Here is a 23,086-nt window from a genome sequence, read left to right on the forward strand (position 1 = left end):
CCTTTGGCCCACCTCTATTCTTTTCCATCACCAGCTTAAAACTAATAGTATTGATCACTAGACCCAAAGTGTTCCCCAACACAAACCTCTGTCACCTGACCCATCTTATTCCCGAATAGGAGATCCAATACTTCCCCCTCTAGAGTCAGTTCCTCTACACATTAATTAAGAAAATTTTCCTGAACACACTTAAACTACCTCATCCAGCCCTCTTACTGTATGGGCATCCCAGTTAATGTTCAGGGAGTTGAAATCTCCCATAACTACCACCTTGTGTTTATTACACATATGCAATCTCCTTATAAATTTGCTCCTCTAATTCCCTCAGCCCATTTAGTTGTCTATAGTACTCTGTGATTAATGTAGTCATGCCCATGCTATTTCTCAATTCTAACTAAATAGCCTCGCTGGACAATCCCACCAAACCATCCTGCCACAGCACAGCAGTGATGTTCTCTCTAATAAGCAATGCAACTCCTCTACCTTTTATTCCCCATTCTATCATGCCTAAAACAGAATCCTGGAATATTTATCAACCAAACATACCCTTCCTGCATCCAAGTTTCATTGATGGTCACAATATCATATTTCCATGTGGCCATCCATGCCTTAAGCTCATCCTCCTTGTTTACAATGCTTCTTGCATTAAAATATATGCACTGGAGAGAATACCTCCACATATACTCCTTTTGTTACATCTACCTTTTCTTCCTTCCCTCCATTTATTTATGTTTTGCTCCCTCTAATGTATGTGTTCTTCCTCCCTAATCTCCATACACTCATTCCCAACACTTTCCCCCCCCCCCACCCAAACTAATTTAAACCCTCCCCAAATGCTCTAGCAAACCTGCCCACCAGGATATTGGTTCCCCCCTCCAGGCCAAGTACAGCCCATCCCTTTTGTACAGGTCAGACTTTCCCAAGAAGAGATTCGAATGATCCAGAAATCTAAACCCCTGCCCCAGCTCCTGAGCCACACATTCATGCTTCACAGCTTTCCTATTTCTACCCTCACTAGCATGTGGCACAGGCAGCAATCCCAAGATTGCCTCCCTTGAGGTCCTGCTTTTTAACTTCTTCCCTAACTATGTAATCCTTCTTCAGGACCTCATCTCCACTTCTAATTATGTCATTGATTCCCATGTGGATGACAACTTCTGGCCCCTCCCACTCCCAATGCTATGATCTCTATCAGAGAGATCCCTGACCCTGGCACATAGAAGGCAATATACCAACCAGGAGCCAAAATCTCATCTAGCAAACCTCCTATCTTCTCCCCTAACCAGCAAGTCCCCAATTACAAGAGCCCTTCTCTTCCCCCCCCCCTTCCTTTCTGAGACCCAACCTCCATAACATCCACTGTTGATCATCCCCCACAGTATCCAAAGCAGAATACTTGTTGAGGGGAATAGCTACAGGAATACTCTGCACTGCCTATCTCTTCCCCCCTCCTTTCCTCACAGTCACCCATTTTCTGGACTGTTGGTGGTGACTACCTCCCTATAACTCTTTATCACTGCCTCTGCTTTTCTTATGATCTGCAGTTCATCCAGCTACAACTCCAGCTCCCTATCTCAGCCTTCCAGGAGTTGCAACTGGATACACATTTTGCAGGTGGTGTCATCAGGAATATCAATGCTGTCCCAGACATCCCACATCCTGTAATCAGAGCATTCGACTGCCCTAACTGCCTCCATCACCTACTCTTCAATTTAAATTAGAGTAATTAAAGAAAAACTTTTTAAAAAAACCTTACCTCACTAGGAGCTCAGCCTCTGCTCACCCTCCTTTTATTGGCCCTCTACCAATTAGCCTAATTATCCAATTACTGTCTCACACAAATCAATTCCCAGCTGTCTCTCTTTTTATGTACTCATGAAGCACTTACTCCACCCACTCAGTCCCTCTACATGTCTAAATAAAAGCTTAAACCATAGCTACTCACAATTATTGCGGCAATTCTCTTGACTCCTCACCAACTGAAAAGCAAGGTAAGCTGTCCTGCCCTTTTTAAACCTGCCGCCCAACTAAGTCATACACCTGTGCACTAGGCCCCTTCCCCAACCTTTGTCCCTTATGCTTCTAGACAGATAGATAATATCGTGGGCTGAAGGGCCCATACTGGTACTGTGGTGTTCTATGTCCTAAATTGTAGGTTAAGTGTTAGATTGTTCTGAATTAATGAGTTAATGCTTTATACTTTTCTTGGTGTAGATATATTTTTTTCCTTCTTCATAATTCCATGAATTGCTCCCAGTTAATTACACCTTTGGTTAATGAATGGAAATTGTCAAGTTGTTAGTCAATTCTGAATCAAGCTTTGACTTTATGAGCAGAATTAGCAAAGCTGCTAAGGGGTATATATCACTCAGAAGCTACAAATTATTCTCTGCCCCTAGCAACACAAAGGCATCCTATTCTCAAGCTTTAAATTCCTTGGCATCCATATTTCTAAAGATCTCACTTGGTCCCTGAATTCCTCAATTCTGATCAAAAAGGCACAACAACATCTTTATTCTTTGAGGTGCATGAGGTAGATCTACTTCTGTCCAAGGATACTGTTGGGTTTCTATAGATGAACAATTGAGAGTGTGCTAATGTGGTGTTTCGATGCTGTATGGGCATTGTATTGCACAAGATCATAAGGTACTCCATTGGGCCGTGAAAACTGCCCAATGGATTATTGGCATCCAGTTGTCTACCATCAAAAACCTCTATGGAGATCGATGTCTGGCCAGGGCGAGAAACCTCATCATACCCAAATCTCAGACTATTTGCTCTTCTCCCATTGGACAGATGCTAGAGAAGCTTTTGATCGCACTCCAATAGGTTCAAGAAGAGATTTTTTTTAAATGAAGCTATGACTATGTTGAACACTGAATCCTAGTGCTGAGTGGTACTGCACTTCATTGTAAAATCAGTACTTTTTAACAGTTCGTTGCTGTTGGTTTTATTTGCACAGTTGCTTGCTGGTTGTATTTCATTGGCTGGTTTACTAGTAAAATGACAATAAAGTGAATTATCATCACATTCATGGTAAGAAATCATTTATTGATCAGTCAGGGATGCTACACATCTGATTCAGGGTTTCGACTTGAAAACTTTTCTGTCCATGCTAACCTGCTGAGTTCCAACAGCAATTCTTTGGTGCGACAGATCCTTCCTGGCTGCCACCTTCCACCAACATCCCTTTGCCAGCTGAGCAACACAACTGAGTGACAATATCTTGTATTAATTTCATCTCAGCAGTCTCCAACCAGACAGCATCAATATCAACCTCCAATTTTTGTTATCCTCCTCCCTGATGCCTCTTTCCATATCCTTCTGTCTTTTGTCCTCCAGCTCCCCATCCCCTTACCTTCCTTCTCTCCACCAGAGGGTTAGCTGCCTTCTCCATCTGCCCACTCCCTATCCACTTCTCAGCTTCTACCCTCTCACCTGTATTGTGCTCTTCCTCTTCCCCTTCCCTCCTCCTCTTCTATCTTCCTCCCCCTTCCATCTCTTTATTCAGACATCTGCCTGTTTTTACATCTTTCTAATGAAGGGCACAGGCCCAAAATGTTGACTGCCTTTAACTTCCTATAGATGTTGTGGGACCTGCTGAATTTTTCCAGTATTTTTAGATGTTGTTCCAACACAACCCAGCTTGTCTGCCTCCATTTAAAAAAAAAAATGAGCAGCTGTTTATTTTTTTGGTACACCTATCACCTGCCTCAGAAAAGCAAGGCTTTCTCTCATTTTCCAACACTCTAATTATTCTCGCCTGTTTCAAACATGCCAGCTATTGGTCAATTCTAACTTTGGGCTTGAATGTTTTATCCCCTTCTGCAAACTCATTACAACCTGTGTTTTCATCCTTGTTCTTTTATGTTAACTCTTTTCCATCAAAATTCTAAATCCATTGCTCTTCTATCTTCAACTTAAGTTTTCTTTTACAGCAATTCCAGTCTATTTGTGTTGTAACTTCCAACAGCCAGAAACCTAAAATTAAAGAAGATTGATTAACTCCTCTCACCTTGATGTTTGGAGTCCTGTCTGAGTCAGAGGTTGTGCATATAACTTAGCATGGAATATATTTACAACAAACCAGCAAGAACCAACTACGACATAGTTGCATTTCTTTTCTATCTGCAATAATATATTTCTTCATTACTGCAATACAACAGATTATTCCATTAACCATCCCTTTTCTGCACTGAATTGTGATTAAAGTGAAGCTTGAATGTTAAAATTCAAATCATTCCAGATTCTCAACCCTTCCTTTGGTCTGTATTCTCTTGTACTTTCATGTTCTGAATTATCTGCTCTCTTTCAATTGTCTTCATGAGCTTCCCAAAATTAATTGGTAGCTCTGTCTCCCCCATGACTCTGTGGGTTCTAGGCTCCAAAGTCTTCTCCCCAAATCTCTTTGCCTCCCTAATTCTCTTTTCTCCTTTGGGACGATGCTCAAACCCAACGCTAGGGTGGCACAGTTAGTGCAGTGTTATTACAGCACCAATGACCAGGGATCAAACCTGGCACTCTCTGTAAAGAGTTTGTACATCTCCCCTTGTCTGCATGGGTTTCCTCTGGGTGCTTTGGTTTCCTTCCACCTTCAAAACCTACAAAGTTTGTAGGTTAATTAGGCTCATGAGCCGGAAACACAGGCTCATGAGCCGGAAGGCTTATTAGCTTGCTGTATGTATACATTTTTTTGTTTTTTAAAAAAAAAATGAACACCATATTTTGCTATCTTCCCTATTGCCTCCTTACTGTCAGTTGTTTGTGCAGTCACTTGTCAAATATTTTGGTTCCTCAGCTTTCATTTATTTAGCATCCTTCTCTTGATTTAATATGCAGTAGTTGCGATTGTCCATGGTTTGAGAGAAGCATGAGATCATAACGTGGAGCCCAACTGCTCTTTAGTCTGGGACTGATGAAAAAGGTGTGTGCAATTATCAAAGATGGCTTAAACAGTAAAACCTCTGGTATCCAGTACCTTTGGGGATTGGTAGATGCTGGATAAGTGTATTTCTGTTTGCTTGAGACTTATTCTTGCAATGCCTAATACACCTACATTAAGAATAGAGAGTTTAAAGACAAAATTACTATACTGTGTTTACAATGAACAAACTTGTCTTGCATAAATATATAAACCTTAAAGCATTTTATGTTATTTTCAGTCACATTCTCTGAAAACAATGAACCATGGTTACACCTGCAGTTTTCTCTGCTCCACGGAGCCACTGACACGCGAACAATAACATTGTAAATAATTAACCCTCTCCCCCAAGTTTATAGATCAACTTGACAGGAGAGAGTTGATGCTCAAACCCACTGCTAGGGTGGCAGTTAGCACAGTGCTATTACATCACCAGTGTCTGAGGATCAAACCCAGCGTCATCTGTGAGGAGTTTGTACATTCTCCCCTTGTCTGTGTGGATTTACTCCAGGGGCTTTGGTCACCTGACAGAAATGACTCTTACTAAGCAGGGACAAGGAGTCGCTTTAAGGGGTCACCCCAAAAGTGAGTGGCATCAACCAGCTCTTCATCCTGGGTGACGTTATTTTATTCAAACACAACTTGATTCAAACTTTATTCAAAGACCTGCTATAAACAAAGCACAACCAAGGCACACTGTTGGCTGAATATTTGCTCCCATCTTCACCAGAGAACATTAACAATTTTAAACTTAAGTATTTTTTTACCAATCATCTTATTCTTATCTTTGTTAATTTTTAAAATCTATTTTCCTCCTTTTTTAAATTTCAGAATCCAGGGCATTGCAGTACTTATTTTTGTTCTTAAGTGGCTTGTGCTCTGAGCTTTGATAGAATATAATCCTAAAACCCAATCATTGGATTGAGATGTAATCAGTTGAACATCGAAACTTGTCCTTAGTCCATGTTTGATGACTTGGAAAAAGCAGGACTTGTTTATTAACTTTCACATTAGTCTTCACAAATGTTATCCTTGAAACTCATTGCAAGTTTTAATAAGTTTAAATTGCAATCCACAAAAAGTTCTGTTTCATAATTTCCTTGTGGGGTGAGCCATAGCCCCTAATGTTGTGCTGGTACATCAATATAATCCTTCAAAGGGTATTGTGAAATGCATGAGTGCTGTTAAAAGAGCCATTTAATGAGTAATCCCATCTAATGTGCTTAAGCAATGCCAGTTGTTTCCTATTCTTGGAACTTCATGAGAATGTCAGCTTTGGCCTTCCCTCAATATCTCTTGTCATTGAGTCCGTAATGATGGTATTCATGCCAAGACTTCCCTCAGCTTCCAAACTATGTTGCTTTACTCCCATTATACTTTTATTATGAGGAACTAACTGTTACAGAGATAATTACTGCTACATACCAGGTTTGACCTTGTACTTTTTTGCAACTATTTTTACCAATATAAGCATTTGTTAATCTATGTAAAGATTGCTATGACTTTTTTCCTTGCAAACCTAAATATGTATACCAAATCTTAACAGAGATATTACCTCTATTCATCTTAGTCTAGATATGCCTGTTGGGCTAGAAATATTTCTATATTTGAAACCTGCAACTCTGAGCAGCAACATAAAAACTGCAGATGTTTTAATCTTGATCAAACAGAGAGATTAGGAGGGCCGCAGCAGGTCAGTTCTCTTTTTGGGTCCAGGCCTTCTCTTGAGATTAAGATGGATAGGTAGCTAGTAAGCATAAAAAGGAAGGGCAGCAGGGCTAGGGAGGGAACAAGAGATCGTAGGATACTAGAGAGATGAAGGTGGAATTGGGAGGTAGGTGGTAGAGTGGGATGGATAGCACTGAGGATGGGGGGGGGGAGTCGAAACTGGAATGGGCTGGGAGAATGGGGGCAGGTGAAGGACAAACAGAAACGGTGGAACTGGATCAAGGTGGGGGCTTACCCGCAGTATGGAAATTCTAATGCTCATGCCATTTGTTAGGAGGTGACCCAGGCGGAATATGATAGGCTGTTCAAGTTTCTGCTTTTCCTATCTCTGGCAAAGATAGGAATGGGAAGAAGAATGAAAATGAATGATATCTGGGAGTACCAGATGGTGACATAACAAGTCATTGTGCACATAACAATTATAAATCATGGGCCAGGCACACAGAAGTGTCCACAAACCAATCATTGTCCCAAAGAGGGAATTTATAGTGCAGGCATTGGGTCTGTTTTGGCAGCTTCCTAAAGGGGCCATATCTTTTACACCAGATGGAATATCAAACCATCAGGTATGGGCATGCAAAGCCAGGATAATTTATCCAGTAATGAAGAATTACCAGGGAAGTTGAGTGAAACAAAATTATCCTGGAAGACTGCAGATTCACCGACTGCACAAGGGTTGGGATGAACCCTTCAATTTATTCCTGAAGTAGGCTTCTACCATAATATCATTCATTGGACCAGAATATCCTGACAGTAACATGAGCCATGTGTTGCACAGTAGCTCTGGGTCAGTGCTGCATGTGGAGTAGATGCTACAAATTTAGCTTTTGGATTACATGCAGTGCTTTTCCTATCTCTGGCAAAGATAGCAATGGGAAGAAGAATAAAAATGAATGCTATCTGGGAGTACCAGATGGTGACATAACAAGTCATTGTGCAAATAACAATTATAAATCATGGGCCAGGCACACAGAAGTGTCCACAAACCAATCTTTGTCCCAAAGAGGGACATCAGTGCCAGATGATGCTGGAAATAGTTAGCAGGGCAGCCAGTGTATGTATGTGAAGGGGAAAAAAAACAGGTCAATTTCAACTTGATCTTTGATCACAGACCTTTATGAGCCTTTGTGTGCACCTGCATCATCTACACCTAGAATAAGGCCACACCTTCAAAAATTTCCACTCTATATGCAGTTAATAAACAGGTTTTCATGCAAGCTATTGACAGAGCAGGAGAGAATTTCTCATGTTTCCACAATATATCAAAGGTCCAGAAGCTTTATACAGATTGGGGGGGGGGGGGGGGGGGGAGAGAGGAAAGTGATTTTTTTTTCATGAAGAATATGGGTACAGAGGTGGATGGTATTGTGGCAAGAATAAAATGAATTAATGTGGGACGAATGTAAGTGGGGGGATTAGATGGCCTGCATAGGCTCAGTGGGCTGCAGAGCCATTCAGAACACAAACAAAAGCAATGTGGCTCCATCTATGCAGATTAATTGTGTCACTCCATACATGTGGACCTGCTTTAATGGTTGATGTATTGTCATATGTGTATATTTGCACTGAAATTATTACTTGCTTCAGTTGAACAGGTTCTGTATCTTTTTTAAAAAACACAATAGTACATCAAAATTGAACTAGGAGAGACGATAAATTCACAACTCACTGTTGTCCAATTGCATGAAACCATGTGACTTACAACTGTCCTTTTGTGGTGGTCATTAGCAATTGCTGGTTAGTATAAAAGGGGGAGTTCAAGACCGGGCTTCTGTATGAAGTGAGAAGTTGTGACCAGGGCGATGGGGGTTCTTTATGATGCAGGCTGCTTTCTTGAGACATTGATGTCTTCAGTGGTTGGGAAGTGGGATCCTGTGAAAGATCTGGATATGTCTGTTCCCTCCTTCAGCCTTTTATATTCCCGAGCAGTCAGATTCCCAGACAAGGCTATAATTCACCCAGACTATAAATTTCCCAAGGCGCCCCTGTAGAAGTTTGATAGTTTTCAATGACATGCCAAATCTCCTCCGACTCCTTAGAAAGTAGAGGCATTGATGTGCTTTCTTCAGGTTTGCCTCGATCTCCTGGCTGTAGGAGAGGTATATGAAATAGGGACTACCGGATATATGGAACTTAGAACATAGGTCAGTACACCACAGTTGTGCCGACCTACATAAACCATCTCCACACTAATCTAACTCTTCCTAACCTCATAGCCCATCATGCTCTATTGTTCTCATATCCTCGTGCTTTTTTAAGAGTCTCTTGAATGTCCCTGTTGTATCAGCTTCCATTACCACCCTTGCCGATGCATTCCAAGCACCCACCACTCTGTATAAAAGACCTACCAAATATAAAAAAAATAGTTACCAAAGCCAAGAAAGGGAAAATCAGAAATGTAGGATCCAGTGATCAATGGGGGATCAGAGGTGAAGAAGGTGAACACATTTAAATTCCTGAAAGTCACTATCTCAGAGGACATTTTCCTGAAGCCAACATACTAATTTTATTTTTTTACATTTAGACATGCAGCACGGTAAGAGGCCATTTCAGCCCAGAGGTCCGTGCCACCCAATCTACACCCAATTAACCTGATTGGAGGAAATCTGAGGCACTGGGGAAAATCCACGTAGACACAGGGAGAATGTGCAAATTCCTTACAGTGGGGATTCGAACCCTAGTCCTGATTGCTGGCACTGTAAAGGCATTGCAGTAATTGCTACACTAACCATGCTGCCACTGACATATGTTCTTCACGAATGTCATCGTGTAGAAAGTATGTCAGTGCCCCTACTTCCTCAGAAGTTTGCGGAACTTTGGTATGATGTTGGAAACCTTGGCAAACTTCTTCAGATATGTGCTGACCAGCTGGTTTGGGGACACAAATAGCTCTGAGTGGAAAGCCCTGCAAAGCCCAGAACATCGCAGGTAAAACTCTCTCCATCACTGAGAACATCTGCAGGGAACGCTGCCATTGGAGAGCAGCAGCAATCATCAAAGATCCACACCAGATTTTAAAAGCACAATGCCCATCACATTTGAAACATGATCAGGGTATGATTTAGTGACTATTACAGAAATGTGGTTGCAGGGTGGACAGGATTGGGAATTAAATATCCAGTGATATCAGGTAATATGGAAGGGCACTCAGGAAGGTAAGGGAGGTAGAGTAGCGCTCTTAGTTAAGGATGAGCTCAGGGCAATAGTGAGAAATGTAAGATCTAAGGAGTTGATGTTGAATCCTAGGTAGAGATGAGGAATAATAAAGGGGAAAAAAAAAATCACTGATGGGTGTGGTCTATGGGCCACCCAATAATTACATTACAGTGGCATAGGCAATAAACTAAGAAATATTAGAGGCGTGTAAGGATGGAACAGCAGTTGTTGTTGGGGACTTTAACATGTACATAGACTGGGCGAATCGGGTTGGTTGAGGCAATCTCAAGGAGAACTTCATAGAATGTATCTCTGATACCTTTCTTGAACAGCACGTTACTAAACCTACAAGGGTACATGCTATCTTGGATCTGGTCTTGTTGTTAGGGATCCTCTAGGAAAAAGTGATCAGAGTATGAATGAGTTTATCATCCAAATGGAGGGTACAATAGTTTGGTCTTAAAAAAAAAAGTGTGTTATGTCTATACAAGGAAAACTACAAGGGGATAAGGGGGGAGTTAGCCAGCATAGACTGGGAACGCAGGTTACATTGAGGGACTGTTGAGGGATAGTGGAAGACTGTCATGGTGCTCAACAGAAGTATATTCCAGTTTAAAGGAAGAAAAGTAAGGGTGGGGACAGCCAGCCTTGGATAACTAAGGAAATAAATAAAGGCATCAAACTAAAAGCTTGTGCCTACAAAGTTGTCAAAAGCAGTGGGAAACTAAAAGATTGAGAAAACTTTAAAAGCGTACAAAGCCAGAAATAAAGGATGGGAAGGTAGATTATGAAAAAAATACTAGCACCAAATATAAAAATTAACATTAAAACATTTATAATTGTATAAAGTGGAAAAGAGTGGCTAAAGTGAAGGTTGGTCCCTTGGAGGATGAGAAGGAGGAATTGATATTGGGCAACAGGATATGGCCGAGGCTTTGAATGACTATTTTGTGTCAGTCTACACAGTCGATGACATATCTACCATGCCAAAGACAGATGTTATGGATGTGATGGGAGGTGAGGACCTGGATGCAATAGCCTTCCTGAAGAGATAATATTGAGCAAACAAGGGCCTAAAGATGGATGAGTCCCCTGATCCTGATGGAATGCATCTCAGGGTACAGAAAGAAATGGCAGAAGTTATAATAGAGACTTTGATAATAATTTACCAAAATTCTCTAGACTCTGGGCAGGTCCCATCAGATTGGAAGATGGTGAATGTCATGCCACTACTCAAAAGGCAATGGAGGCAAAAGGAAGGGAACTATAGGGCGTTTAGTTTAACATTGTGATTGTGAAAATGCTTGAAGTATCATTGAAGAAGAAATAACAGGGCATCTGGAGTGAAATGGATCCACAGCATGTATTCAACAGAAGCAGGTCCTGTTTAACAAACTTAGTGGAGCTGTTTGAGAATAAAATGAGCACAGTAAATAGAGAGGAGGAGTAGGTGGATGTTTACTTGGATTTACAGAAGGCATTCAAATAAGATGCCGCATAAAAGACCTATCCATAAGATAAGGATGCAGAGAGTTGGGGGTGATATATGAACATGGTTAGAGGATTGGTTAACTAATGGAAAGCAGAGTTGGGATATAGGGATGTTTTCCAAGTTGCCATTCAGTGGTGAGCAGTGTGCCATGTGGTTCTGTGCTGGGCCTGCAACTGTTGACAATATACATTAATGATCTGGAATAGGGGACAGAGTCTAGTGCATCTCAGATTGCTGATGTCACTAAATTGAGCAGAAAAGCAAATTGTGCAGAGGGTATGGAGAAACAGCAGAGAGATATAGATAGGTTAAGTAAATAGGCAAGGGTCTGACAAGGGGAGTACAATGTTAGTAAATGTGAGGTTACCCACTTTGGAAAGAAAAATGGAAGATCAGATTGTTATTTAAATGACAAGCAATTGCACCATGCTGCAGTACAGGAGGACTTGGGAGAGCTTGTGCATGAGTCACAAAAGGTTGGTTTGCAGGTGCAGTACACTATCAAGAAAGCAAATGGAATTTTGGCCACCTTTGCTGGAGGGATTGAATTTAGGAGCAGGGAATTTATGCTGTGTGCATAGGATACTGTGAGGTCGCATCTGAAGTACTGCATACAGTTCTGGTCTCATTAGTTGAGGAAGGATGCACTGGCGTTGGAGGCAGTCCAGAGGAGGTTCACCAGGTTAATTCCAGAATGAGGGGGTTAGCATATGAGGAGAGGTTGAGGTGTCTGTGACTGTGCTCACTGGAATTTAGGAGTATGAGAGGGGATCATACAGAAATGTATAAAATATGAAAGATATAGATAAGATAGATGTAGGTAAGTTATTTCTATTGGTGGGGGAGACCACAAATTGGGAACATAACCTCAGGATTCAGAGTAGTAGATTTAGAACATAAATGAGGAGGAACTGCTTTTCCCAGAGGTTGATGAATCTGTGTGATTCGCTGCCCATTGAAGCAGTGGAGGCAACCTCAATAAAAATATTTAAGACAAGGTTAGATTGATTTTTACATAGTAAGGGAATTAAGGGATAACGGGAAATACAGTTAAGTGGAGATGAGCCTATCATCAAATCAGCTATGATCTCATTGAATGACGGAGCAGACTCAACAGCTGGATGGCCTAATCCTACTCCCTTTACACCATGTTCTTTCTTACTGCTGCCATCAGGAAAGAGATATAGGTGCTACAAGGCTTATACCATCAGATCCTAAATGAGACTCAGTCAGAGACGCATTTAAATAGTCTTAGAGATTATTTATAACTGAATATTGTTTTTCAATAATATCGTCAGTTTGCTTACATTTCTTTCTTTTGAATACATATCTTTTCTCTTGAGTACAGTTTATAGTTACTGATGAGTAGTAATTCTGCCTGGTCAGCAGGAAAACTAATCTCAGGGTTCCATGTGATGTCAAGCATGGACTCTGATAATCAATTTGAATTTTTTTTATGTCTTCTCTAAACTTGCCTCTACTCCCCTGAAGCAGATGTCCCCTTTGCTGCCCTTGGGGAAAAATAGTTGACTGTTCACTCTATCTATGCACCTCATAATCCCTATGAAGTCAGCTGTCAACCTTCTTCACTCCAAAGAGAAAAGTCTTAGTTCTGTTAACCTACCTTTAAATCATATTCTCCAATCCAGGCAACATCCTGGTAAATCACTTTTGCACCCTCTCTTATCTTTATCATCCTTCCTGTAATGAGTTAACCAGAACTGAACACCAATTGAAGTCTAATCAGAGTTTTATAGACCTGCTACAATATCTTGTGGCTCTTGAACTCAATCCCCTAGCTAATGAAATTCAACACACCATATGCCTTCTTAACCACACTATCAACTTCTGCAGCATCCTTGAGGGACCAATGGACTTGGATCCCATGATCCTTCTGTTCTCCTATATTGTTAAGAATTCTGCTATGAACTACATGTTCCACCTTCATGCTCGACCTTCCAAACTGCCTCCATCATTTTCTAGCTTGAACTCCATCTCCCATCTTTACGCCCAGCTCTGCATCCTGTCCATATCCCATTGTAATCTATGACAACTTTCTATACAATTACAGCACCTACTGTTCTACCTTTGTGTCACCTGTAGATTTACTGAGCTATCACTGCATTTGCTCATCCAGAGAGAGTGAAACTTGAAAATCTTGGTGCTGTGATTGTTTTTTTTTAAAAAAAAACAAAACACAAAAATGCTGGTGGAACTCAGCAGGTTTCACCGTGTTCATTGGAGGTAATGTATGTTTTTGGGCCTTAATCCTTCAAGGTATGAGCAAAAAGCTGACAGGCACCTGAATAAAATAGGCTTGGTGAGAAGGAAAGAAAGGCCAGGGGAAGGAGCACCAGAAAAGAGACAAAAGGTGATAATTGGACATGCATAGGAGGACAGGAAAGGAAAGGTGACAGACAGAGATGCTGAATGAAGCGATCTCCCAGTCTGTGTTCAGCCTCACTGATGTAGAGGAGCCCACACTGTGAGCATCAGGTGCACTATATGACCTCTGCAGATTCACAAGTGAAATGTTGCTTCCCTTGGGAGACTGAGGCCCCAAATGCTGGTGAGAGAATAGGTGAGAAAATTCTTTCTCCAAGTCATTTATTTAAAAAAAAAACAGCAAGTGTCCCAGGAAGATATCTGCAGAACACCAGAAGTCACTGACCTCCAGGCAGAATATGCTCCATCCCACCCTCTCCTTTCTGCGGCAAACCAATTCTGAATCTACACACCCTGGTTTACATAGATCCCATGCTTCATGCCTTTCTTGATGAGCCTATTAAGGGGGAACCTCATCACAACCCTTCCTGAAATCCATATATTCAATGTTGATCACCTGATAGTTTTTTTTTGGTTACTTCTCCTTGAGAAACATAATTGGGTTCACGAGCCACAAACTGCTCTGCTCAAGGCCACACTGATTATCCCTGAGAAGACTATGCTTCTCCTTTGCTTCATCATTGTGCCAATCCTTGCACTGCTGTTTTGGCTCTTCTCTCACCCAACATTTTCTTTGGGATCAGACAAACTCCTCTCCAATGGAGTGACCCATGCTCCAATAGCTTGGACCAAACTGAACCACAGGCAACCAACTTCTCTGGTACTATTTTGCATGAAATAAGCTGATGCCAAATTAGTACAAGGCAGGCCTTGAATTTCGATGGCCAGTTACTTGGAAACAAGAGGTCACACTGAATCATTGGTTAGTTGAAAGTAAAAGAAGCTTTTGTTTTGACCATTAGGCATTGCAACCTCAATGATGCTTATTGTGTAATGGGACATGGCAAAGGAAGAAGAGCAACAAACACAGCAGGTGGAATAGTTTTATGTGATGATGAATTTTTTACTCATCTCCCTGTTACTTTATCAAACTGCATCTGGTCATGAATAATTTCAGAATAGCCAATTAATCATAATAATTCTTCAAGGCCATTGTATTGAACGCAACAAAAGCAAAGTTATGATATCAGTAATTTACATTATTTTGTTCCTGGTAAGGGCAGCAGAAGTGTTTTGGGAGGATTCTCTGCTTTTTTTGTTTTGGGCATACAGCATGGTAGGCCATTTTGGCCCACGTGGCCATGCTGCCCACTTTACCCCCAATTAACCTGCAACCCCCCGGTACATTTTTGAATGGTGGGAGGAAAGCGGAGCCCCGGAGGAAACCCACACGGACACAGGGAGAAAGTACAAACTCCTTACAGGCAGCATGGGTTTCAAACCCCAGTCTTGTCCCAATCACTGGTGCTTTAAAGGCGTTGTGCTAACTGCTACCATCTGTGCCACCCTAATGTCAAAGGACTTGTAAAAGACTAGGTGAAAATTGGTCTTCATGTTCATCATCCATTCTTCAGTCTAACTCCAGGATTAAAACGTTCCTCAAGATTCATGGCAGGAAAGGATAAAGCATAGAAAAGTATAGCTGTGTAAAGCCCAACAGTAAGAAATAAAATTTCAGATTTATTGACAGTACATACATGACATCGCATACAACCCTGAGATTCTTTTATTTTCTCAGGGTGAAGCAGAATTACCACTTATTGGTAGTGCAAAAAAATTGTACGCAGTGTATGCATGTAAAATATAAACAAACGGACTGTGTAGTACAGAGAGAATTTTAAAAAATCAATAAAATGTACAAATAAGAGTCTTTAAATGTGTCCCTGATTGAGTTTGTTGTCGAGGAGTCTGATGGTGGAGGGGGAGCAGTTGTATCTGAACCTGGTGGTGTGAGTCTTGTGGCACCTACACCTCTTTCCTGGCAGCAGTGAGAACAGGGCATGTGCTGGGTGGTGTGAATTGGTGCTGCTCTCTGACGACAGCGTTCCCTGTAGATATTCTCGATATTGGGGAGGGTTTTACCTGCGATGTCCTGGGCTGTGTCCACTACCTTTTGGAGGGCTTTACGCTCAGGGGTATTGCCGTCCCCATACCATGATGCAGCCGGTCAGCACACTTTCCACCACACCTCTGTAGAAATTTGCCTGGGTATCTGGTGTCATACCAAACCTCGGCAAACTCCTGAGGAAGTAAAGGCACTGACGTGCTTTCTTCATGATGCCATTTGTGTGTTGGGTCCAGGAAAGATCCTCCATGATGGTGACTCCCAATAACTTCAATTTATTCACCTTCTCCATCTCTGATTTTTTTTTCCCCCCCCCCATTGATCACTGGATTGTACACCACTTGTTTTCTCTTCCTGAAGTCAACATTCAGTTCCTTAGTTTTGGGGACCACAAGGTTGTTGTTGATACACCATTCAGCCAAGATTTCAATCTCCCTCCAGTATACTGGAACATATTGGACAGTAAAGACTCCTATATCAAGATGCTCTTTATTGACCACAGTTCAGCATTTAACACCATCATCCCCTCGAAGCTGATCAACAAACTCCAAGACCTGGGACTCAACGCCCCCCCTGCGTTATTGGATCCTGGATTTCCTGATCTCCAGACCACAGTGAGGATTGGTAAGAACTTCTCCACAATCTCCATCACGACTGGAGCACCACCACAGGACTACTTTCTTAGCCCCCCTACTCTACTCACTTTACACCCGTGGCTGTGTGGTTTTGGTCGAACGAGAATACCATGCACAACTTTGCCTCTCATCCCACGGATAGGAGAGGTGGCGAGTCAGCATCCAGGAGGGAGATCGAGGGGGCAGAATGAAAGGATCTGCAGGGCTACTGGGCTGGGAAAGCAAATGTGAAGCTGAGCCGTGGGGAGGGGGGGGGCGGTGTCTTTCCCGGTGGACCTGCTGCAGCTTGCGTGAGCTGGAAACCCAGCACCCGCGTCATTCATCGTCGCCTCTGAGCATCCTCCAACACCCCTCCCTCTCCTCCCTGCTGCGTGCAGGGAGACTCCTGGTGAACCGACGTACGAGCAGAGTTGCCCAGACGAGGGGATTGGACGAGCCCCTGGTAAAATACCAAAAGTAGAAAGCGAGGGACGACGAGCCGGCGGCGGCGGCAGCTATGGGACTGGAACGGTATAGAAGAACTGCCGCGACCGGTTAGATCGACCTATCTGTTCCCCACGCGGAGCCACCATGGCCAAACAGTACGATGTATTATTCAGATTACTACTGATCGGAGACTCCGGGGTGGGCAAGACCTGCCTCCTGTGTCGGTTCACCGACAATGAATTCCACGCTTCCCACATTTCCACTATAGGTAGGAGAGAGAGATTGAGGGAGGTGTGTGTGTGTGTCTTGTGTTGCAGTATTGTCAAGGCGGCGAATGCGTGCAGTCCTCGAGTCTTTGTCTCCCGCACTGGGTGGAGAATGGAGCAGTAGGTTGGCTGAGATGGGACATGGCGAATAAAACACATTTAAAGTAATTAGGAAGTAAGGGGCATGGGAAACAGTCTTGTCTGCAAAAAGGTCACTCGGTGTGAGAAGGTCAAGTCCCTGGGAACCTTTGTGGGTGGAACTGATGCCTCAGGTCGTGATTGTTCCCCAGTCGTGGCTTGGGCAACCATGGGCGAGAGTGAAGGTGGTCATCTCGGCATCCTGAATCCTCCCCCCCCCCCCCCCAAGTGATGGGATTCTGTCGGGGAGGGAAGACCACCGCCGTGCAGAGGTGAAACGGAAGGAAACCATAGGAAAGCCCTGATCCTCCGATGTGCAATCCAGCCGAAGTTATTTTCCACGTGAAAAATGGATAAGGAGCCGATGCTCCCAGAGGCCAAAATGGGAGCTGGCTGAAAATGGAAGTTTGAAATGAATACCTTGTGCCTGCCACCTCAGCCATTCAGGTGAAAATTAAGCAGGCAGGGTGTTGAAAATGAGAAACCTGTTGAGGAGCCCTGGACTTTTAAAAGTGGGTAACTTACCAAGTCTGGGTCAAGGGTTTCTAAGCTTCCTCAAGCAAGGGATGAAAGTGCACAGGCTGTGTCCATAACTGGCAAGCCACTTTTGCTACAAACAAGGAGCCAGAGGACTGGGAGATGGGCAAGTTGCTTTAAAAAGGGAGACAGATTATCTATCGGCAGTCAACTTATTGCAGTGGTTTTCAAACTACCCCACCAAACCACCTTAAGTAATCCCTGAGAAATGGGTGCTCTGTGATTAGTAAGGGATCACTTAAAGTGGTGTGTGAGTGGGGGGGGGGGGGGGGGGGAAAGAAGGTTGAGACGACTGGTCTAGACCCAATTGTTACTGAAATAATTTGCTTGAGAAAAATTGTCATTGGTCCATTTCCTTTGGAGTCCTGAAACCGTGCACATAAGTCGATGAAGTTCAATTCAAACAGTGGTTTTCAACCTTTTTCTTGCCACCCACATACCAGCTTAAGCAATCCCTTACTAATCACAGAGCACTTAAGACATAGGGATTGCTTATGGTGGAATGTGAGTTTAGGGGGGCAGTTTGAAAACCACTGATCTATTGTGAGCAAACTGCTGGGAAAAATTCTCTGGGGTAACATTAATCAGCATTCTGAGAAACAAAATTCGATAAAGGACAGGCAGCACGATAGGATGAGGGAGGGCCATGACTGACTGAATTGAATGTATTGAAGAGGTAACAATGAGGGGAAATTATTTGTGGTCTGCACAGATTTTTGCCAAGCATTTATTAGATTCATGGAATTCCATGGGTTACAAGAAGTGGCAATTTTTTGTAAAATTAGATCAGTGGGAGAAAGCACTAAGTTTGAATGACGCGGCTGGGCTCCTTCTGCTGGAGCTATGGGGCTCTGGAGATTCCCACCTGATAAGGTTTTGTCAGCAGAAACCCCTTTTGAAAAGGAATCTTAGTGAGAACGAAAACTCATAACCTGTAAGGCTGGGGTCCAATGGTTCGGAATTAAAGCTGTATCTTTGGCCAACAGAGACTCAATGGTCTGAATAACCCTACTGTGCCACAAATTTCTGATTTCATTGGTTCTTGAGGTAATTTTTGGAGGCATAACATGATATTGATTAGTGTTAAATGAAAGTGAGGCATAATTTTTATCACATTCCCAGAAGACCCTCTGGAGGTGGCCAAAGAATGCATGGAGTCCTTAAACATTCAGACCCCATGAATTTTCATGGCATTAGGTCAAGCAAGAGCAAGGAAACTTCCTTCTGATGATTGGCAAGAGTCTTGCTCAGCTGAGGACTGTTGGTCAACCTTTGGAAGAAGCACTGAAAATTGCCATACGTACGTAGCAGAAGTTAGGTGAGTACGAAACATGCTCCACCAAGGATAATTTCTTCCCTGCTGTTAAAAAATTATTGAATGGGGCCCTTGCTAGAAAAATGATGTTTCTCTTGCACTGTTTTAACTGAACCTTTTCTCTGTAACTCTACACTCTGTACATCTATTATTATTTTGCGCTACCAGTTCTACTCAGGGATAGGTTGACTTGCCTGGATAGCATGCAAATCAGATTTTTTTAAAATTGTATTTTGATAAAAATGACAATGAACAATTCAATTCAATACATCTGCAATGAGAAGCACAGTCAATGGTTCACGCCAAAGGTTCTGTTTCATGTCTCCCAGATGCAGCCTGACCTGCTGCATATTTCTAGATTTTTTTTGTGTTTTGTTTTAGATTTCCAGTATCAGCAGTTTTTATAAACAAAATCACTTAAAGCTTGCAGACCTTGGTGGGCATCATCAAGAGTTGCAGAGTCCTGAAGGATATATCTGCCAGGTTGGACCTGCAATCAGATGAGGGGTTATCAACACAAAGGATGAACTAACTTGACCTTGTCCTGGAGACACACAGGAGACCACAGATGCTGGGTCTGAAGCGTAAAACAGTCTGCTGGCGGAACTCGGCAAGTTGAGCAGCATGAAAGGGATCTGGCCCAAAGGTTGACCATTTATTTTCTCCCACTGATGTTACTTGACCCACTGAAATCCTCCAGCAGACTGTCTGTTGACCTCATCATGACTGGTTTATCTGTGGTAGACATGTCCATCCATGACAATATAATCACTACCCTATCCTTATGGAGACAAAGACCTGTCCTCATATGAAGGACCCCTTGACATTTGGCAAATGATGTCTGGGCTCCAATATGTTGACCAGAAGTTAATAGGAGGAAGGTGCAACACCAAGATGTACAATGGTGTGACCTGGCATATCTCACTCTTCGTCGTCATGCCAGGAACTGTGGCTCAATGAAACCATCAGAAAGGCACATCAAGAGTTGTATCAGGCACACCAACAGCAAAATGGCAAGATGGTTAATCTGGTGATGTGCTAAGTAACAAGAGTAGCATCCAATAGGTAGAGCCCCACCATCAGAGACACCATTCTTCAGCCTACTTGATTAAATTGGCATGATATCAAAGTACAATGAAGCCTATGAGACCAGACCACATCCCACGTATGCCTGTCCAGGACAAACTGTACATGTATCAAAAATATGTCTGTGAAAAATCATATCTTTTCTGTTCAAGGAAAGAAAAATGCTGGACCAACCCCATCTAGCTAATTATTTTGCCAGCAAAGTGACTGAAAGCAGTTCTATCAAGTGGCAGTCTCAACCCAGAATCCAGTCTAGCTCTTATGAGCAGACCTGGTCATGGGCAAACACGGACTAAAGAGGTGAATTCCAGGAGAGAAGTGAGAATGCCTGGTCTGATAGCAAGGCAATGTTGGACTGTATATGCTGGCATCAAGGAAAACTGCTCAAAATTCAATCAAATGGCATCAGAAGGAAAAATATCCAGTGGTTTTGCTTTTTGGATATTCATTAATGACCAGTCAATTGTCACACCATTCACAACTGCTTAGCATTTCATGACTTGATATAACAAGACTTAGACTGATGTCAGACATGGCTTGTTAAGAGACAGGTAGCCCTTTTGCCATAGAATTGCCAGACAATGATTTGTCTAGCAAGGGTGATTCGAACCATCCAGCCTTGAGATTCAATGGCATTGCCCTTGCTGAAGTCTACTCCTAACCTACCATCATGAAGGTCACCATTGACCAGGAATTCAGGTGAGCCATCTACATGGCTACAAGGACCAAGATCAGTAGTGATTCATGGCCTGAGACCCCAACTGTTTTCTGCCAGGGAACAGATCAGAAGCATAACAGAATACTCTCCACTTGCCTGGATTGTCATAGCTCCCATAATGCTCAAAAAGCTTAACACCATCCTTTACCATATTATTAGTCAAAAGCAGCTTCTGTCGAGCAGCTCCGAGCCAAAGAATTCTCACTACCAACATGTATCTTTCTCCCCAGACTCCTTATCCTCTGCTGCTAGAGATGGGTAATTTTAACATGATGCACAGTCAAGGCAGAAACAGAAATATACTTAACAAGTGATTGTACCTTTGGGCAATAGATTTGTCATTGGCTAAATTGACTCAGCATATCCTTGAGAGGCAATATGTGAACAGAATGATTTTTTTTTCCCCTCAGAAAGTTTACCAGTGTTAGATGCAGACATCAGTTACTCACCATTTGTGGAGAAGCTGGGCGTAGCTGTTAAGTATACATTTAGAGATTTTTAAGTGGCTAAAATAAGAGTGGCATGAAATTAAGGTGATTAAAAGAGAAATGAAGTACCTTTAAAACATTCAGACAGCATGAGAAAACCTGGAAAAGTATCTGTGGGGACAAAAACACAACAAACACAAAGAAGTGGCACCTCAAAAATGTTATTTGTGCCTCTGTCACATGACAAGAATTTACCATTGCTTCATTTAATCTGCTTCTGCATCTTGCACCTATTTTATAATGAAGTCCTGCTGGTCTCCCTTGATTTATTCTCTAAATCAAGTCATTCAAAACTCAGCTGCTGACATGCTATATTGCATCAAACCCCAGCATCTATCGGATGCCCTTGCTGACCTGTGCGAGCTCCCAGTGAAGCAACAGACTAATTTCAAACTTCTCTTCCTTTTTTTCAGATTTAACATATATTGAAATCGATCTTTATTTCTAGATGACTTCAAACATAGCCAAAAAATACAAAAAAACTCAGTCCCCGGGCAGCATCCAAGAAGAAGGGGAAAAAAAACTTAATATTTGATGGTCTTACATCAGCATGAATCATTGCATTAAGAAGTCATTGCGCACAGAAAATAAATGATCTCCCAGAGCCAAGGATTAGCTTGGCTACATTCAGATCCTATCTGTTTATATACTTCATTATTCCTGCTCTGTAACAGTCTGCATGACTTGCTGACAGCAATTTCCATTTATTTTCCAAAGTAACATCCCAGAATTTTTAAATTTATATATAAAAAAAAATTGGAACTGTTCAACAGATCAAGGAGCTTCAGTGTGTAGATGAACAGAGTTCATATTGCATCATAACTTCAGAAAAAGACCATGATGTCCTTGCTCCAAGTTCCAGTGAATGGAGGCTACCTTAATACTGTACTTTTTTTTCCACTTCTTTCAGGAAAGGCTACTTGTGATCCCAGGGCTTCAGATATTTATTTAAACCTGATGTTAGCCTTTGTCATGGTTTGACTATTATGCCTGCTGCCAGGATTATAATATGCCAATGTCAGTAAACTGCTTTGGTATATGTAAAATATCTTGATGCCTATAACATCTGACAGCACTATAGTTGCAACTTTCAACGTATCACTTTTTCCCTTTGAAGCAAGTCTTTGGCTGCCACAATTAGCTGTTCCCGGTCCTCCGTTATCCAATAAATTGATTCCATTTCTGCTCTTACAGTTGTGTGTGAGTATATTTGAGCACATGTACTTTCGTATCTTCTCAGGAGATTTTCAACAATAATGATGTGAGATCCAGATCTAAAACACAAGTTTACATGATCTTTTTAGAGCAGTGGTACTCAACCTTTTTCTTTCCACTCACAGACCACTTTAAGTAATCCCAATGCTATCGTTTCTCTGTGATCAGTAAGGGATTGCTTAAGGATGTCAGTGGGAAGGGAAGGTTGAGAATCATTGCTCTAGACCCAATTGTTACTGAAATACTTAGAGAAAAATTGTCATTGGCCCATTTACTTTGGAGTTCTGGAAACCATGCACATAACGAATCAATGAGGTACAATTTAAACAGTGGTTTTCAAGCCTTTTCTTTCCACCAGATCTCACCTTAAGCAATCCCTTACTAATCACAGAGCACCTATGGCATGGGGAATACTTAGAGTGGTATGTGAGTGGAAAGAAAAAGGTTGAGAACCACTGCTTTAGAGATATTCCACACCCAATGGGATGCGACCAAAATTTTCAAGATTTTAAGATTTTCAACATTTCTAGGTTGCATTTTTACTGACGAACTTCACCCATGCCTCAATTAGTAATTGAAAAATCAAGAACCTCCCTAAATTTTCCAAAACTGCT

The 23,086-nt window shown here is 42.1% G+C and overlaps 1 protein-coding gene across 5 annotated transcripts in view; it reads left to right on the plus strand.

The window, feature by feature from the left end:
• Positions 1–23,086, plus strand: part of rab15 (RAB15, member RAS oncogene family) — a 224,357-nt gene that overhangs the window by 39,536 nt on the left and 161,735 nt on the right. Inside the window, exon 1 of one of the 5 annotated variants that reach the window (XM_069917395.1) lies at positions 16,586–16,977. The exons of 2 other annotated variants lie outside the window; for them this stretch is intronic. In XM_069917395.1, coding sequence (XP_069773496.1) covers positions 16,854–16,977 — 124 coding nt within the window. In that variant the 5' untranslated portion in view covers positions 16,586–16,853. Of the gene's footprint in view, positions 1–16,585; positions 16,978–23,086 lie in introns of those variants that run through there. 2 more of the 5 variants (XM_069917393.1, XM_069917394.1) reach the window with 2 other exon arrangements.

Source organism: Narcine bancroftii, chromosome 2 (assembly GCF_036971445.1).
Source record: "Narcine bancroftii isolate sNarBan1 chromosome 2, sNarBan1.hap1, whole genome shotgun sequence".
Classification (NCBI taxonomy): domain Eukaryota; kingdom Metazoa; phylum Chordata; class Chondrichthyes; order Torpediniformes; family Narcinidae; genus Narcine; species Narcine bancroftii.